The sequence below is a fragment of the Podarcis vaucheri genome (assembly GCF_965113315.1).
Source record: "Podarcis vaucheri genome assembly, chromosome: 8".
Taxonomy (NCBI): Eukaryota; Metazoa; Chordata; class Lepidosauria; order Squamata; family Lacertidae; genus Podarcis; species Podarcis vaucheri.
The window spans coordinates 48,944,265-48,964,270 of NC_138766.1; the positions used below are offsets into that span (position 1 = coordinate 48,944,265).

At 41.7% G+C, this 20,006-nt stretch overlaps 1 protein-coding gene across 1 annotated transcript in view; it reads left to right on the forward strand.

The window, feature by feature from the left end:
- LAMA3 (laminin subunit alpha 3) overlaps positions 1–20,006 on the forward strand; it is a 132,312-nt gene that overhangs the window by 12,812 nt on the left and 99,494 nt on the right. The window contains exons 3-11 of the mRNA XM_082234871.1: positions 3,260–3,377; positions 4,169–4,287; positions 6,414–6,584; positions 9,263–9,360; positions 9,987–10,102; positions 11,201–11,319; positions 14,095–14,185; positions 16,209–16,340; positions 19,016–19,075. Coding sequence (XP_082090997.1) covers positions 3,260–3,377; positions 4,169–4,287; positions 6,414–6,584; positions 9,263–9,360; positions 9,987–10,102; positions 11,201–11,319; positions 14,095–14,185; positions 16,209–16,340; positions 19,016–19,075 — 1,024 coding nt within the window. The remainder of the gene's footprint in view (positions 1–3,259; positions 3,378–4,168; positions 4,288–6,413; positions 6,585–9,262; positions 9,361–9,986; positions 10,103–11,200; positions 11,320–14,094; positions 14,186–16,208; positions 16,341–19,015; positions 19,076–20,006) is intronic.

The window sequence follows — 20,006 nt, forward strand, 5'->3', positions numbered from 1 at the left end:
TGTGGTTTAAGATTAATTTGAACATTTCATTTTGGATAACTGCATACCAGATGTCAGCAGCTTTATTCTTTCCTGGAAGATTAATGTGTCAACTTCTTTTAATAGAAATTGCTGTATATACAACCAGGAAAGTCAAATGTTGTTAATCTGTTTGTCTTTATGTACTATACATAAGGACAATGCCTATTTGTTTAATATGACTGTTTCGTTATGGCTGATTTTCTAAATAAAGGGATCAAAACTATCATCGTGTGTAGCACAATCTAAGCATGTTTATTCAGAAATAGCTTCAAGTGAATTCACTGAGACTCTCTACTAGTATGCTAAAGATATATTCTATATTTCAAGGCAAACAGGGAGACAGTCTAGCTTTTTAAAGGAGATTTCAACAACTTGTAAGCACTGAAAGGTATATAAGAAAATTGCTGTGTTTGGACTTAAGATTGGCTTAATAAATAAGCCCATTGTAAACAAACCTCATATGCCAGCATCCACCCACTTTGCTTCTCCCTTCACTCAGCCTAGCAAACAAGGCAGGAAGTCTGCACTTGGTTACATCCAAACCAAGGAACTCTGATTAATGGCAACAATAAACCATGGTTTCATATAGGGTGAGGTGGGGCATATTGATGCAAGCGGCACATTGATACACCAACAATATTTCAATATCGATAAACATTATTTGTGTTGCGACATCACTAAAACGTGTCTATACATGTGTGAGGACAACCGTTGTGACCACGCTGCCCACCAGTTAGCCGTTGGCATTTGACGAGAGTAGGTATGGCCAACTAAAAAAATTACGTGAAATGTAAGTGTTCCAATGCTGTTTTACGTCATTTAGTTAAGATTTTAAAATACCAAAGGTAAGTTATTCCACTCAGGAATCAGGATTACACGTGATTTTTAAATTTTAGTTTCCTGATTTGGAAGCAATAGTTTACTATGGACTTCTTTATTTGATCACCCACAGGGAATATTTAAAAAAACTGCATGTAGGAGAGTAAGACTTGTTCATAAATTAATTTATTTAACTGAAATATGATAGTCCAAATGTGGCCACTGAGTATGCTCCTTCTCCATTATTTATTGCATTTCTATGGCATACAAATACTAACCACAGTATCAAAAGTCCTTTGGATGAACCTCAGCTGGAGCCAAAAAAGATGAAGTCAGAATCGTTTGAGTGCCACAGGCAATGCTTACAAACATTTTTCTATTAGAGAGCAGCCTGAACTTATAATAACAATGAATCATTGTGATTCATAAGTAAGTTGGTTAAAAATTCTTAAGGTAGTCTGTACTTGGATCGATTGAACCCACGATATAACCAAAATAATTTGCAGAAGGATACATATTTTCCCAACTGCCTATCTTATGAGGAAGATAGAGAATGCATGCATTTCCGTGTGATATAACTAGGCAATACTAATGCCAATTGTGTGATGATAATATTTGTAAAGCTCTTTGAAGCGTTATTTAACTTCACTTCCACTCTTTTAACTGTAATCCTTACAACAATCCTGTAAGGTACACCAGTATTTCCTCCATTTTTAGATGCAACAACTGAGGTGGAAAGACGGTATGGCTTGCCTAGGGCTTTTAGTGAGATTCTAACCAGAAGCTCCCTTATTCATAGCTCAGATTCTTGGCTACTATGCTAGATATATTTTTCAGGAACAGTATTGTGGCACTCCACCTCAGTCTCTGAGCTGTGTGAGCTTCCAGGGGTTCCAGGCACTTACCCAGGGTTTGTGTTACTTTTGGAATGAGATACAGCAGAGACTGTTGTGTCTATATGATATATGCCTTACTTACACACATATATACACAACCTGAGGCTATGATGGAGGAGTTCACAGCATTAACACCCCAAGAGGGCCTTGCTTTCCCCTTGGATTCAAACAGAAGTCAAACATCGCTTTGACCCTCTGGCTTCTCAGTCTGTTGCTTTTCTAGTTCTAGCTTCTAGCTCGTATCACTCAACTCTCAGTTCTGGCTTTTTGTCTTTCTAACTACCAGCCAGATGGAGGGGGGGGGCACCCATTTGCCCTCTAGTGCTGAGCCACTTCCTTTTTCCCCATAATGGCCAGTACCTAGGCCAGGGCGGCCCAATTTTCCACATCAAGTGGGCCACAAGAGTACTTTGACACAGAACCAACAGGCCACACACACACACCGTCTTGTTGCATATGATTGTGGGGGGGAGCAAGGCCAACATCTCACATGCCCCCAGTTCTTGGCTGCCTTCCGAAAGCCAGCTAAGTGAGGCCTAGCTCCTCTCACCCCTCATAGAACATGGGTTCCATGTCAAAGTACTCTTGTGGCCCACTTGGTATGAAAAGTTGGCCCACCCTGAACTGCAAATTGCTCTTAGTTGCTGTGAGAATGAATCTTCTGTCATTATCTCTCTTTGAACTGTACTATGTCCTGTTGCTAACAATTGCTTTGTCGGCGCTTTGCCAGAATACAGCTCTATTCATTTAGGAAGTGGGTACCAAGAAACATCAGTGCTCGAAGGCCTGGGACAGGCCTACTGACTCCTCTTCATCAAGTGTAGGCTTCAACTTTGTTAATTATTGCATTCTCTTTGATGTTAAAGAAATAAATAGGCCAAGCCTCCACACACTGTTCCAAGTAAAATACCACTAATATGAACATTGACAGAAGAGTTAGGAAGACTGAACCCTATGGCTATAAGTGTAAAAATTGCTTACTCTAGATCCGCTCCAGTGAAGTTGCATTCATTGTAGTTCTGGCACCATAGTTATACTTTGTCTTCGTGACTAAATTGTTGTAGTTATCATTTTTTGGTGTTGCATGGCAATGGAATTTCCCTTACCCTTAAATTTGTCAGTCACTATGTTGCCCAAGGCAACCCAAAGTAACTTAAAGTTAATTACCTCTGCTGTTTAAAGTGTGTTTGAAACATCCAGTTTCAAACTGTATCCAAAACAGTGTCCAAAACAGTGTTGAACCCGCATCATCCCCAGCCAGCTTGATTAATGGTCAGAGATGATGGGAGTTGTAGTCCAACAACAGCTGGGGACCCAAGGTTAAAGAACACTAGTATAGAAGAGCAAACATGAGCATAGTCATGATATTGTTTGGTTACTAATATCAGACATTAAATGTTTAATTCCACTGGAGGCACAACCTCACCACCCCTATCGTTTTCTAGCAGAAATAACAGGATTACCTTTCTCTTTGTACAATTGAGTATATTTTAATGTTTCTCTACGTGTTATTTTATTACCAGTTCTTTCATGTGGCCTATGTCCTCATCAAATTTGCAAATTCTCCTCGTCCAGATCTGTGGGTATTAGAAAGATCAACAGACTTTGGAAAAACTTATATGCCATGGCAATATTTTGCTTGTGAGTACCAGTTTTTAAAACTCTTATAACTTTTTATTTTGACAATTGCAACTATTTCCTGCTGGGCGTTTAATTTCTAAGAATATGTGGTACCTTAAGGAATTCATGAACAAGTCTCTCTCTCCCCCCCCCCCTGCCAAATACCTCTAGCTAAATTCAATATCACTCGCTAATGGCCTGATTCATCAGGCTGCAGACTTCCCACTCCCATTTCCTTCACCAGCGAGTAAAGGAGAAGGAAATCTTTCACTTTCTGTTTTAATAAGCCCCAGCCTCCTGTTATGCCCAAGCTTTAGAAACTGTGGATAATCCTGTGGAGCCAAACGTATACTATATACATCAATAGATTTTAGTGAGCATGCTGAATGCTACATAGGATGGGACTGAAAGTTTGTAGTTTAATGCTCACTTAAGGCAGACTTAAGACCAGATTCTGTCAGTGCCTAATTGCACATTATGTCTCAAGGTTTAAAAACAACCACTGAGGTGGATTAGACACCACAATATTGAGAAAGAGGTGATATTTCCCTGCTAAATGGAGTATGCAAGACCTGCTCTTCCCTTGTCCCTTTCTCAGACTCACTGAAACACTCAGACTTAATGTGTCACAGGACTATCCGGCATAACTTTGTGAGAACAGTAAATTTTCTTGGGAAGTCAAGGCGCAGGATCTGAGTTACCAGGCTTCACTCCATTTTAGATTTGGCGGTTTAGAATATTTTCTATGTAACTGTTGGAGTAATGTTCTGAAGGTCAGGAACTGCACACGGTGATTTATTTATTTTTGTTAGATTCTAAGCAAGGCTGTTGGGAACGTTTTGGGAAGGAAGCGAATGCCCGTGTTAGAAAAGATGATGATGTCATTTGCACTACAGAATATTCTCGGATTGTGCCTTTAGAAAATGGAGAGGTAAGTTCAGGGCAGGGGACGGGGGGACGGGGGGGACGGGACGACAGCAGTACTGTAATAACACAGCATTTAGACAAGAGTTTTGCATGAAAGTACTTCAAATGTACCTCAGTAATAGTACCATAACAAAACTATAAGGCAGATCAGTACTATTAAATGGGCTCTTAGTGACCAGTGGTCACTCTCTCTTCTGTCTGTAACCACCATTGAAACTCACTTCACTTGTCTACGTACCTCGCTGTTCCACTCCAGCATTCTGATATAAGTTAGATTGGTGAATGGATTGACCTGAAGATGAGCACTCTTGAATTACACTCCACTCTTCCAAGGACATATAGAACACTTTCTCCCACCAGATATCCACCTCCTCTATGTTTCTTGGCCCACCGCAAGTGCCACTACTGACAACTGCCCTAGTTACTGGTGCTTTTTGCATTCCTTTCTGGCCACCATGTTCTAAAAACTATGTCATTTTGTAGGCTATAAAACTACAAACAGACACCTTGGTCTTGAATTAGCTAGCAATCATTCATACAGATAATCTCTTTCCCCCTATTGGTAGGACTTACTGTGCTTAGAGGCATGGATAAAGATTCCAGTTGGCTCCTAAAATAGTATAGTTCCAAGAACTGGGTTCTGAGTTAGTGGAGCTGATTATTAGTCTACAATGAGCTCTTGTTAAAAAGGGCTTTGAAGAGTTTTCTTTAATCATTAGAAAAACCTGCTCTGGCTTATGGGGAAATTCCACAACTACATTTTGTATTTTCTTTCTATCGTAAAGAGAGAGTAATTAAAAAGCTTATTTGCTGCCGGCAATCCCTTATGTCATGGATCCTTGTGCTACAACTAAAAATAATAATTCATTTTGGCCAAATCCTTCAGTATTTACACATCTTTTAACAACATAACTGATTGTTAGGGGTGTACGAATAACTAGTATTGATAGTTGCAATAATTCTAAGTGCTTTAAAGTACATTAAATGTTCAAGCATTTAATCTAGTTTATCTGCCGGACATAAAGGTTCTTTCAATTAGATAGTTAATACTGGAGATGCCTTCAGATCACAAATGGGACAAGGTTATTTATCCTTTGTGAGAATCTGTGACTGTTGGCTATCTTAATAGATTGAGAGCCTAGGCAGTTGTTGCCTTTAGAATACAGTGGTACCTTGGCTCTTGAACTTAATCCATTCTGGGAGTCCGTTCAACTCCCAAAACCTTCCGCAAACCAAAGTGTGGCTTCTGATTGGCTGCAGGAGCTTCCTGCACTCAATCGGAAGCTGCGTTGGTCGTTCGGCTTCTGAAAACGTTCACAAACTGTAACACTTACTTCTGGGTTTGTGGCGTTTGGGAGTCCATTTGTTCGGGAGTCAAGCCATTCGAGTACCAAGGTAGCACTGTACTTCGTTTTTTATACTGTACATGTGTAATTCATGGCTTAAGACCCATTTTTCTTTGAATTGCTGTCTTAAACTCTTATTGGAATATGATTGAAGGGTGGTGTAAAATACATTATTATTATTATGTTGCTCCACTGATTAAAGGCTCATTGATCCATTGGAGGCTTCTGTTAGATGAAAGGGAAGAGATGACTTTCATTGATTCTCCCTTCTCTCTGCAGCCCCTGTCCCCAAATCTGTTAAAGAAGATTGGGTTGAGGGCTCATTTGAAACATTATGGTTGATAGCTCAGGGCTGCAACATGCCTCCAAATCATCATTAAAGTGCTGCCCCCGGTCTGCCTTCTCATTCCAGGCTTAACTGTTAGTAAGCCCACTGATTTCACTTCTGAGAGGATATGTCTAGGCTTGTGCTGCAAGTTACTTGAGTGTTTCTACAATGAAGCCTATTGTAATTCCTTTCCCACTCCCCTAGTCTGTGGCTGTATTGTGTGGCCACCAATTGCCTATGCCCACATTTGCATTTAGCTATGCTTGTAGTGGGTGGCATTACACTAATTCTAACAACATTTCACTGGAATCTATTCACCTTTTGAAACAATGCCCACCCTTGAAATAATGGTTGCAATAATGGACCAGGGGCCCAGTTTGCTTATTCATGTCCTAGATAAGTTGCTTTCTATTAATTTGTCCATGTTTTAAAACTGATCTCTCTCTCTCGTATTAGATTGTGATATCCTTGGTAAACGGTCGTCCAGGAGCAAATAACTTCACCCATTCTCCTATACTTAGAGAATTTACTAAAGCAACAAATATCCGTTTACATTTCCTCAGAACCAATACCCTTCTTGGGCACTTGATATCTAAAGCTCAACGGGATCCTACAGTGACGCGCAGAGTGAGTAAAAGTTATCTTTTGGCAGGGAGGAATCATAGGATTGTAGAGTTGGAAGAGACCTTGAGGGACATCGGGTCCAACTCCCTGCAATGCAGGAATCTCAACTAAAACAGCCATGACAGATGGCCATCCAAACTCTGCTTAAAAACAAGAAGGACCAATGGTTTAACTCTACATAAGGAACCTTCCTACTTATGTGGTGCCCTTTAGATGTTGCTGGATTGCAACTAGCATCAGCCCTGGCCGTGGCCATACTGGTTGGTATTGAAGGGAGATTTTATTCAGCAATATCGTATCATGTTGGCTACCTCTGGTCTAAAGCCACTCCTTACTCCAGCTGCATTCATATTTAAGGATTTCTGGGGAAAGTGGGATGCATATTGTAAATTTCTTCAGGAAATTTGGATCCAGGAAGATGCAGAAAAGTGGTCTAAGCAGAGTATGATTTTATCACTCTGACCTTTATCAAGCAGGTAGTTTCACAGAGTTCTACTAGAATCTTCTACTAGAGAAAAAGAGCGTGACTCCTAAATCAAACCTGGTTTTCAATTACTCCAGATTCTGATGTGCTAGAACTGCTAGGAAAACATGGAGTAGGCTTTTAATCATTACACATATGTGAAGCAGAATTTGTAAGATAAAATAATTCCCCTGCAGATGCAACCTTTTGCCTTTCCTGGTCACTGAGGATAAGGTAGCAAACTTGATTTCTTTATTGGCCTTCTTCCTTCCACTGTACATCAGTACTGCTCAGGTAGGGTGGAGAATCTTTCTCTCTCTTTCTTAAATGTACACAGAAGTTATTATAACTATTGACTGAGTGTGGCTTTATCTGCCATACATGGGCTGGTGACAGGGAGTGGTGCTCAGATAACATACTTTTAAGCTCTCTGGACACCATATGGATTAGTAGTGCTTGCAAATGACTAGAAGCCCAATCCTATGCATATTTATTCAGAAATAAATCCACTGTGTACTATAGGACTTACTTCCAAATAAGCATATGCTCAATTGCAGCCGAGCAGTGCAATCCTGTGAATGTCTACTCAGAAGTAAGACTCAACTGAGCACTGCAAGATAAGTAAGTTCCTATAGACTGCAGCCTTAATCTTAATCCCTGAATTGTTATATTGGAACAGACATGCACTGAATAAGGCTAAACAGTTCTGGAGAATGACTAACAATTTTGAGTTTCTGAGACAACTATACAGTACATTATTTTGGGCCCCTGGTCAGTGACATGAATAGTGAGTGGAAATTATCTTTTTTGTATTCCCACTTTACTTGATATTGCTGTAATGCTTACTCTGTGTCTTGGATTCCTGCTGTTTAAGTCAATAGATGGTTGGCCAATTTGAAACCATGGAGCATGGGATTTAACATAATTCTAAGATCTTCGGCTTTGATCTGCATAGCTCTGTACCCTTTTGACATTATGGAGAAAGACTTGTTATTGCCTAGGTGCTGTATGAAGCCTCATAAACCACTGTATGGCTACACGTGATGAAATAAGTATGTGTTGCACCTCTTCCTAAATTCTCAAAGAATTGTTGGCATCTGTCTGTCTGGAGAGACAATGGAGTGCACCTCTGGGGGTGAAGTCAAACCACTGTGTTAGCAGCACCAAACTGATCTCCCTGGGGTGCAAGCCCAAATTACAGGACCCCCCTCTTGGCCTTGTTGATGTGGTCCAAAGGAAAGCAGAGCAATATGTTTGGTACCAGCTTGGCTGCAGGAGTTGCTGGAAGGAGGCATACAAGGTGCCATCCAAGCATCTTAGGGACTCCACTCCAGATTTGTATAAGGTTTACTCATTTTCTTCTCCTGAAGATATCCTGCAAGGCAGCGGAGGTTTAGGACCAGCATTTTCCTTCTCCTAGAGGGGCTACCTTCCCAGGTTGATGAGCTCCACCAGCCCCTCACTTCCCTCTACAGCACATGTAAAAACCACCTTCTTGACTGTTGGACCCAGTATTGGTCTTGTCCACTCAATCTGCCAGAGCCTGTCTTCATATGCAGGGGAAGCCCCTAACTCACTGAGGGTTTGAGACCCTTCAGCTACCCTGATCTGGTTTAGTCATATTCTAATCTAATCATCCTTATAATGCCCTTTAAAAAAGATGGGAATGTAAAGATGAAGTGTTGAAACATAGTTGTTTGCCTAAAGACAGCCAGTGGATTTGTGGGTGATCAGAAAGGATCGAACCAGCTACTTCAACTCATGGCTGTATACTTGCATTACTGCATCTGCTTCCATAGTACTGTTGCGCTAAGGTTTTGCTGGTGGGTTTCCTATGGAAGAACAGAGTGCTTGACAAGATGGGCCTTTGGCCTGATCCAGCAGGGCTCTCCCAATCCTCTTAGCTCTCCCTTCTGCAACAATGATTATAACTTTCTGTTCTAGAGCTGCCCATTCTATTTTTCACTTCCCTTTTTTATCTTCTGCCCCTCAGCCCATATCAATCAATCAATAACCAAAATATGTTTAAAATACAAATTTTAGTGGAGAAGAAGTTTATCAAGGTCAAAGATTCATGGTAGGGGGAATTATTGGTGGTCATATATATATTTCACTAGCAAGTTTATATCATCTTGGGTCTAGAATTCATAATCTTTGAGAGAACACCCTGAGGATAAGCTCTGTCAGCTACTTACCTGCAAATCTTGTTTCTGTCTAGTATTACTACAGCATAAAAGACATCAGTGTTGGTGGACAGTGTGTTTGTAATGGACATGCAGATATCTGTGATGCCGAAAGGGACATAAATTCATACAGGTAAGGATACAACAGTACGACCAAAACCATTGTGCTTTCAAAACGGTTGCTTTGTGGCTGTACAATGATGGCATCATTTTCAGGTTTTACTTCTATAACTTCAGAATTTGTTTAAGGCATCTTTAGCACTTTACTGTTTCTAAGATGGAAATTAATCCCAGTTTCAGGAAATGGGTTATTAGGAGATCCCGGGTTCCTCAGAGAGCTACAGTTCTCAAGAGTTCCTTGAGAAGAGTGATTGAACCACTCTGGAAATTATAGCTCTCTTAACCCTTAACAAACTACATTTCCCAGGATTATTTGGCGATGACTGTTAAAGTGTTGTAACAGTGCTTTAAATGTATGGTAATGTATTTTTTGTGCTATTTTACATTGTTCATCATCTTGAGATGTCTTCATATAAGTTGTTTTGGAATAATAATAATAATAATAATAATAATAATAATAATAATAATAATAATAATAATACTTCAATCCCATGGCTGTTATAAAGGATTCAAGTTCAATTTTAAGAGACTGCTGGTACATTCTGTGAGTTAGGTTTGTGCACACATCACGTTAGAGTGTGAAAAATACAAAAAAAGAGAGAATCATTGATATCAAATGACAATTACTTATATACCCAGGTACCGATGTGAATGTCAGCACAACACTTGTGGAGAAACCTGCAATCATTGCTGCCCTGGATATAACCAGAAACAATGGCAACCTGCAACAACAAGCAGTACAAATGCTTGTGAACGTAAGTTTAGCATCTGAATGTGATTATTTGGTGGGGAGGGAAAGGTGCTTTTAATATACATAATATAATTTCCCTCTGTATTATTGCCTCACATGTTGAAAGAATTCATTCCAGCCATTTAAAGAAGGGCCCTTTCAGACCAAAGCAGATTATTATCTGTCTCCACCCCTGTGGACCAACTTTGACAGGTGGGCAAGATAGCCAACCTGTCAGTCACCTTATGCCATTCTGACATCAAATGACTGGCAAGTGAATTGTCTCATCCACTTGCCAAAGTCCCTTTCACAACACTTCCCAAGTGCTTGACAGCCAGGGAACCACATCACAAGCTAAGGACTGGCAAAACTGCTTTCTGGATGCGAATTGGAACATGTTTTGCAACTGAGTTGGAGAGCCACATTAGGAGCACTCAACTGTGGACACGTGCCATGGATGTGGCATAGAACAAAAGACTGACGAAAATCAATGTACAAACATTTCAGGCCAATCGGCCTATATTGTGAAGCTTGAAAGTGCCAAACATTGCAAAAACCTTTGAATGAAAATAGGCGTGTCAGACCAAACAGTACCTGAATCCCACATGAGTAATATGGAAGAAAAATCTCTTTTATGCAACAGATAGGCTGTGAATAAGTAAATAATATGACATCATCCTATATTGCTAAGAGCTCCAGGGCAACCATGCAGGTTTGATATTTCCAGGTCATGCTTGGATGCTGAAGTGATCGACTCCCTGCCCTTCCTCCCATCTGCTCTGACTTGGAACAATGTCAAGGCCAGATATCTGGCAAAAAATTGGTTGAGATAGTCCTTGCTTCTTTGGAAGCAATTTTGGCCCCATTTGTGAGCTTGGAAAGTATTGCTAAAAAATACCCTGTGAATTTGCAGCTTTTTCAGTCATACAATGCCCTCCGTATGTCCCCCAAAATGACAATTCTCAGTCTGAACAGTGCAGGACTGAACAGACTGTGATGACCTTGCTGCATCTGATGTAAAAACTCATTGCATGACATATGGAAATTAGAGGTGCTTTTTTCTTCTCTGTGTTCCATTGCTCATTTGCCTGATGGTTGTAATGAAATTTATCATCTCTCTCAGCCTGCAACTGCCATGGGCATGCCATGGACTGCTATTATGATCCTGAAGTTGAGCAACGTAAAGAGAGCTTAAATATTTATGAGCAGTATCAAGGTGGAGGGGTCTGCATCAACTGTCAGGTAAAACTCCCATTATTAAAGTGTTTATTTCATTCCTCCCTGTCTTGAAACCATGTAATACATTTTATTATCATACCCATCACAATCTTTTCTAAAAATGTTCCAAAAGAGGAGATAGCCGAAATCACTGGTCGCTTGATATGTAAACTTCAGTAATGGAAGATTGACAGTGCAATTCTAAACATGTTTCCGCAGAAGTCCCACTGAGTTAATTGGGCTCATTACCACGTAAATGAGTATGAGATAGTCATATAAGGCTGCAATCCAATGTCCACTTACCTGGGAACAAGCCTCATTGAATTGAGTAGGACTTACTTCTCTCTGTATGTGTGTTGATTGTGTTGTGAACTTTGTTTTTTAAGCTTCTGCATAGGCACAGCCAACAGCAATTTAAATCAAGGGAACAAGGCTTTTGAGATGACCAAGATGAAGGACCTTGTACTTAGTACACCACTTAAAGGAAAAGTGTTGTACCAAGTATAGGATACTTCATCTTATTCATCCCAAAACCTCTTATTGAAATAATACATGCTTGAAATAATACATGGATATGTTTTTTAAAGAGACGTGAGTAATGAAGGTGAAATGATGCAAGAGAGATATTTTGAGACATTTCTCCAGACTATTTGCAGGGTGACTTTTGCCATTTAAATCAGATACTTTGGACACTGTTTATCAGTGGAAAAACACATCAAATCAGTGCTGGTCATTCCTCATCCACATGTTTAGGATGCTGATTGGAGGATCATCACAGGCAGCACAGCTGCTCTGTTACTAATGTAGTCTTGGTGATCCTTAGGAGGCCAAAAAGCCTGTTGGGAAACTACAAATTTATCCCATCAGTCAATGCAGTCATACTAGTTCTGATCATTTAAGGGGGGAAGCAGGCCATTGCTTGGGTAGCTGAAGAAGCCAAGGCATGTTCAGAACTGGGCGGGCAGTGCAGAATTGATGCAGAACCCATTCTTCCCTGGCAAGTGCTTCAGAGGACAGCTAGCCTTCCACTTGAGACCTGGGGTCATAGGAAACATCCAGTGCAACCATCATGCTAAAACTGAAAGCAGTATTTGTTTCACATGTAGCTGGATGTAAATCAAAGAAAAAATATTTTTTAAGGGAAAGAGGGAAACTTTTTGTTTCCAATTTGACATTTCTGTGTCGTTTCCTCTTTGCACTTTTGCCCATGAAAGAATATGTTAGCTAAGCATCTTTTCTGAACATCATCAAAGCAAGGAAAATGACTGGTATCTTTAAAAAAAACTGCTGTCCGTTGCAACTGATGTTGATTGTCCATAATTTGATTTTGTGGAAATTAAGCTGCATGAAATTGCTTAGCCATGAAATCTAATTATAATTTTTCCATCCTAAAAAAGGCATAGGTATTGGGCTTACCCTTTTGCAATTTGTATCATAGAAACACAATTATAAAGTTTTGCATAAATGACCAACTGAAGAAAACTGGGACATGGTGTGCAGAGTCTGTTTCTTTGCAAAATAATGATATCATGTACGCTTTGTTCTCTGTGTCAGGCAATGAGTTTCTGTTACACAGATGCCATTCCCTTGCTGTAGAGCTAATCTTTTATGATCACAAAGTTTTAAATAACTCTGCTATCCAAATAAGTTGGTGTTACATTTTCCATTTTTAAAAAACACATTTCATCCAATTGCATTTGAAATGAACTGGGTGTGTGTGTGTTGCAACATATGGAAATCAGATAACTTTGTTACTGGCTTTCCCTTCTGATGTAAATTAAAGGAGAGCCAAAGTGAATGTTCTCTTATACAGTGGTATCTCGGTCTACGAACAGCCCTGTTAACGAACTATTTTGGTGAACAAACTCCGCAAAACCGGAAGTAGGTGTTCCGGTTAGTGAACTTTGCCTCGGAAGCCGAACAGAAGCCGAACGGTGAAGGGCACCGGCAGCAGGAGGCCTCAGTAGGGAAAGCGCACCTTGGTTTAAGAATGCTTTGGTTTAAGAATGGACTTCCAGAACTAATTAAGTTCGTAAACTGATCTACCACTGTATTTAACAAAAGTCATTTAATGGTCAAAGCAGCCATGAAGATTGTCTTTCATATAAGATTGCATTAATTTCACTAGATTTTGATCATATAGGGCATTTGTCAATACAGTGGTACCTTGGAAGTCGAATGGAATCTGTTCCGGAAGTCCGTGCGACTTCCAAAATGTTTGGGAACCAAGGCGCGGCTTCCGATTGGCTGCAGGAAGCTCCTGCAGCCAATTGGACACCGTGGAAGTCACATCAGATGTTTGGGTTCCAAAGAACCTTCAAAAACTGGAACGATCACTTCCAGTTTTCGATCATTCGGGAGCCAAAATATTCAACTCCAAAGGCATCTGAAAACCAAGGTATGATTGTACATGCCAGGTTGAGCCATAGAAGCTGTCAAGTTGGCGGGAGGAGTCCAAGAGAAGGGGGTTAAGTTGGGAGTTAGACTAGGAGGTTGAGTCAGGAAGTCAAATGAGGGAATAAGCCAAGAGACAGCCAGAGTGGGCCTAGCTACTTCAGGTGCTACTTCAGGGTCATCGCTTAGGTAACTGTACCCAGAGCTGTGGGTTCTAACTCCTCAGCTTCTGACAACATGCAAAAGAACCGCCCTCCAAGAAAGCCAGAATGCACTGCATTTCTACCACATTAACATTCTTCCTTGGCCATAGTAACATATTTTCAAACATCCACATTCAGTTCTTTCCTTGCTTAGCTGTTCTTTTTCTCGTGTCACCCTTTTTCCTTATTTTATCCTGCATAGCACAACACAGCCGGTGTAAACTGTGAGAAATGCTTGAAGGGCTTCTACCGTCCTTATGGGGTTCCAGTGACAGCAACGTATGGATGCATACGTATGTTCTTTCCCTCTTGCTTTCCCCCCTACTGATTTCCACCCGGAGGCAGTGCGTCCCATTTTGCTGCTTGAGGCAAAGCAGGAATATGCTGCCCCGCTAGCATCCTGCCTCCCCGCAAGTCTCTCTTCCCTGGTGCTGCATGGGGGCACCGGTGAAGTGCAAGCAGTGGCACTGGCTTCCAGCAAAATCATGCTGAAATCTTGTGAGATGTCGCTGGAAGCTGGTGCTACTGGCAGCCGTGCGTTTCTTCTGTCAGGGGGGGCCCTCATGGCGGGGGCAGGCTGCTTTCACTGTTTGAGGTGGCTGCCTCACCCCACCTCATGGGGAGGCTGACCTTGTTTCCACTCTACCTTCCAATTTCATGGGAAAATGGGAAGTTAATGCCAATATATTTTAGAATGTGAAGTCAGTATATTTCTATTGCCCTAGAGTTTCTCTGATTCTAAGCGTAGTTCACTTTGCAAGAACAGCTTTTCCCTGCCATGCAAACCGCAAAGGTACAGGAACCATTTAAAAAAAAAAAATTGCTCTATGTGCTTGAGAAATGCTCAGATAGATTTTGCCCATGTTATGTTATTGTGTTTTTGGTATGAGACCAAAAGAGGTAATACTGATGCACCAGCTGTGACTGCTGCTGGAGAATGATAGATCAGTAATTGCTTGCCATGCTCAAAGAACGTCCCAGTCAAACTTACTGAAATACGTTGTTTGTGGAGTAGTCCCTGAAACCCTCTCAGAAACTTTACTTGGCTCCAAATACTGCTGTTAGGAAATTTGGCAATGTATGTCAGGATTGAGACATAGGAACTGTTGAGTTGGAGCCTGCTGAACAGAATACATCTCTTCAGTTACTGTATTAAGTATTTTCCAGCCATTTCATGGGACAACCCGCTGCTGTTCCTTCCTTAGGGGAGTTCAAAATGCTGATGCACTTATTTTTAAGGCCCTTGGGACCTGGGTACAGGAAGGACTGCCTACCCTCACATGAACTTACCCATATGTTCACATAGTCTTCGGGGCTCCTTCTTGGGGTTTTCCCATCTTTGGGAGTCAGGATGGTGTCAGACCAGAGAGACAAGCTTTCTCAGAAAGGAACACCAGGCTCCAAATAGCTTATCTTTTTTGGCACCGAGCAAATATATTTTTAATTAGGTAAAGGTAAAGGGACCCCTGACCATTAGGTCCAGTCATGGCTGACTTTGGGGTTGCAGCACTCATCTCGGTTTATTGGCCGAGGGAGCCAGCATACAGCTTCCGAGTCATGTGGCCAGCATGACTAAGCCGCTTCTGGCGAACCAGAGCAGCACATGGAAACGCCGTTTACCTTTCTGCCAGAGCAGTACCTGTTTATCTACTTGCACTTTGACATGCTTTCGAACTGTTAGGTTGGCAGGAGCAGGGACCGAGCAACGGGAGCTCACCCTGTCGCGGGGATTCGAACCACCGACCTTCTGATCGGCAAGTCCTAGGCTCTGTGGTTTAACCCACAGCGCCACCCGCGTCCCTTATATTTTTAATTAGGCCCCTTAAAAAACTGCTCAGATTGGCTTTGGTGCTATTTCTTTGCCATTTTATCCATCTTTTAAAGCAATTCTTTACTTCAGTTTTTAAAAACATTTTGCTGTAAGTTGCAATAGAAGTGGTAACATTGAAGTGGGGCATAACTGCCTAAATAAATAAAAGCAACAATAATGCTCAGAAACTGGGACCCAGGATGTTAATTGGGATACTAGATAGCAATTTGACGGGCAGGCAGCCTCTTCCCGCTCCCCCGCGTGACCCTACGAGGGACATATATCGAGAAAAATCAACCTAAGCTGTTGCTGACAGGAAAGCATCATACTGTATTGACTGAAGAGGTAAAGTTCTCACAGCACTTTAAAGAGGGAAAGGATTATTGCAACAGTGCTATCTAAACCAGGAAGTAGCCCAAGTGCAGTGGACATTCCTTTAATTTTAGTAGGAAGTAAATAAATTCAAGCTGAATAAAGATTTGGGACTGATACTGTTTTATATACAGCCTGCAGCTGTAACCCAGAACATTCTGATGGCTGTGAGGAAGGATCTGGTCGCTGTTACTGCAAGTTGAATTATCAGGGTGAGACCTGTGACCGGTGCGCTGAAGGATACCATAGCTTCCCCTTCTGCTATGGTGAGTATCCATATATCAACACACAGCTCTGCATTTTTGTCCTGTCTCATTAAATATCCCCCCTACACATGCATTTGTTCCAATCATATTTCCCCAAAAGTCACCAGTAAGTAAAAGGTATACTGCAAAAAAAGACAAGGAAATAAATATTCTGGTTTTTGCAATGAAGCATGGAGGGAAGTAGCAGTCATAAATGTAAGATAAAGCTGAATTCTACTAACAAAACATGTTGTTATATATCTCTGTGACTGGTTGGCTCATGGGTTGGGAAGCAGACATCTGCAACTTCTATTTTTAAACATGTTTTCTCTGGCTGAGTGTTTCTGCCCCTCCCCAACCCTGTTTTCTTTGTTTCCATTCCAATACTGCGTAATATTTCAGTTGTGTTTCAGGCTACTGTTACTTATAGAACACAACCCTTAGAGATGATGATGATGATAATGATGATGTGCGATTAACCCCAAGGTCACAGGGCGACGTACAACAATTTAAAACACAACATTAAAAACAATTGAAAACAACTTACAATCAAAAAAATAGGATGGGTCCTAAAAATATACATCTTAGTCTGGTGTCAAAGGTCATGGTATATAGAATTCTCTTTCTAAAGCTGCAAGACGTCTACATACCTAAACATGGTGGGGACGGGTGGATAAAAATGCAGAAAATAGCTAGAGGAAAGGAAGCAGGTGGCCATTGAAGCATTCCAAAGGTCTACCAGCACAAGGGAAATCCCTTGAATATTTTTTAAATGCATCATTTCACTCAGTTCTCTGTAACAGAGGAAGGTGAGGAGGAGGGATGAAGAACAGGGTGGACTGGGGTGAAATAAAGAGTGGAGGAGAAGAGAACTGGGTGAAGAAGAGCAAGGGGTTGATTACAAGAGAAGGTGAGCCGGGGAGAGATGCGGGCAAAAGAAGGTGTCATGAGTCCCTTAGGGTATCATGGAGGGAGTGGTCAGACATGGAGGAAGAGTTGGAGGGGCTTGAAGAATGGGCACTAGAAGACCTCAGGGGGTGTCCCTATGATCATCATTAATTATGGGACACAAAATGTGTCTGAATTTCAAGGAGGGACACAGCATCTTGGGGGACACTAGGGAGGACCCAAGTAGATGGATTGAGGAGCCTTCTACTCTTCTCCCTCAAGAGATGCCTAGTCCTTTGGTGGTTCCTCCTGTCACTCAAGACTCCACCCCCTTCTGGGGAGGTGGCTAGCAGTAAGTCTGATGCCATGTTAGTTGTGTCTCTGCCTCTGTCACCTTGGAACAAGGCCAGCCCACCTCAAGTAGTGCCTACTTGCTTGCCAAGTCTCAGGACTCCAGCTGCTGCTTGCCACTAAGGGCATGTTGCTTGTTGCATCAATGCCTTAGCTGGCACATAGCCCTATATTTCACCTCCCATGTACCTGCAGATTCCTGTGACCTGTAATACGCCTCATGCATTGATCTAATCTGAAAACGAAAGCCTTTGGTAGAACCAGAGTTGTGAGCTCAAGTTCTTCTTCAGATGGGGAGGGCCAGGACAGAGCGCTGATCTGAGCAAGGGTAGGGGAAGTAAGCCAGAGGGATGTTTTGAGTGAGGGAAGGGGAAGAAGAAGATTTGGGTAAGGGAGAACGTAAGGCTAAGGGTGGAGGGTGGGGAGAAGAGAGGTAAAGATGATGTGTCAGGAGGGGGATTTGGGAGGAGGAAGAATGACAAAGAATGTTGACAAGTGAGGAGCCAGAGTTAGTCAAAAGAAAAAAGGAAGGTAAGAAGCAAAAGATTTTGTTTTCAGCCATTGCCCCACCTTCCTAATCCCAACAAGCCTATGCAGCTCCATGCATGTAATATCTGGGAAGGGCTGTAGCTCAATGACAGAGTTATCTGCTTTGCATGCAAAAGGTCTCAGGTTCAGTTGTTGGCATCTTCAGATAGGACTGGGAATGTCTCCTATCTGTCACCCTGGAGAGATGCTGGAGAGTGTAGACAATTGTGAGCTATGAACCAGTGGTCTGGTTCTGAGTAAGGCAGCTTCCTATATTACAGTAGAGGAAAGGGTGAGACACAGTGAGATACTCTCTGATGCACCAACTCACATCCCCCCCCCCACATCTTCTGGAATTGTCTCAGGTAATTGTCATGATTCATTTTATTATTGTTGTATTAAATTTGTATACTGCCCTTCACCCAAAGGTCACTGAGTGATTCACAACACAAAATTCATAATAAGAACAAGGACAAGGACAAAATAAACCCATAACCACCACCCCAAACACATTTAAAAGGTCATAGAATCAGCCAAAGGCCTGGTTGAAGAGGAAAGTTTTCCCCTGGCACCTAAAGATGCATAATGAAGGTGTCAGCTGAATGTCCCTGGGGAGAGCATTCCACAAATGGGGAGCCACTGCGGAAAAGGCCCACTCTCATGTTGCCATCCTCCAGACCTCTTGTGGAAGAGGCCCACGAAGAAGGGCTTTATGATGATCACAGGGTATGGGTCAGTTCATATGGGGACAGGTGGTCCTTGAGATAATGCAATCCTGAGCCATTGTATCATATTTATGAAATTAATTGTTTTATACTGTGAAGCACATTGAGTGCTTTGGGTAGAAGAGCGATGTATAAATGTAGTGAGTAAGTAAAATGTACTAGATATTTTCTGAAAGTTGTCTTCTTTTCCTCCCCTCTTGAAAGGGAATCCTGTTTATCCTGTTACTCCAAGTCCAGAAGACCCTTCAGCTGGTCATATAGCAGGCAAGTGATCTTTTTCTGTTGTGTTTGCATTTTTATAATTTAATGACCCTGTATCCATCACAGGCACAATCCCGATAAATATAGTTAATCTGAGGGTGGGTTTACTCAAGTAGCATATGAGTTTTCCTTTCTGAGGCTGGTTTGTATGTGGATGTTCAGAAATTGTTAGTATGGATGTGCTTCGTCTTTGGATTAAAACCTGTGAGTGCCTTCCTCCTTTGGTTGGTGTCCATTTTCTCTCTTACTGCCATCTCATTTTCTCCCTCTCTTTATGCCACCCACTTTTCTCCTTTCTCTTTGCCTCATTCTTCTTTTCCACGCCGCACACTGCCCAGAGAGGGACTGATTGCTCTGTCCGTCCTCTGGCAGCTTGCTTGACCTCTGTGCTGGGATGAGAGAAAGAGGCTTCAACGCCTCAATCTTATGCATACTTACTCAGGAGTATAATCCCAAGTAAGTATGCATAGGATTGAGGCCTTGAGCTCAGTGGAGCCTTATCACTTAAACCCAGTGGGGCTTACTTTGAGTAGAAATGCATGTGTTTAAAGAATTCCTCCAAAGAATCCAAGTTTATAAGGGTGTTGAGGGTTGTTAGAGAATCCCGCGGAGTGCTACAATTCCCAGCACCCTTAACAAGCTCCATTCCCCAGATTTCATTGGAGAAAACCATGGCTGTCAAAATGGTATAAGAGTGCTTTAAATGTATGACGTGGACATGACCAAAGGCAGACAGTGCATCATAATGATTCACTTCATTCTCCGTTGAGAGAAGGAACCCATGTTTTGCATGCAAAAAGTCCCAGGTTCAAACCCTGGCATTTCCATTAAAAAAAAAAAAAGAGTCAGGTAGCAGGGTGATGTGAAAGATCTCTGGCTGAGATGCTGGAGAGCCACTACCAATCAGAATAAACAACACTGTGCATAGCTTCTT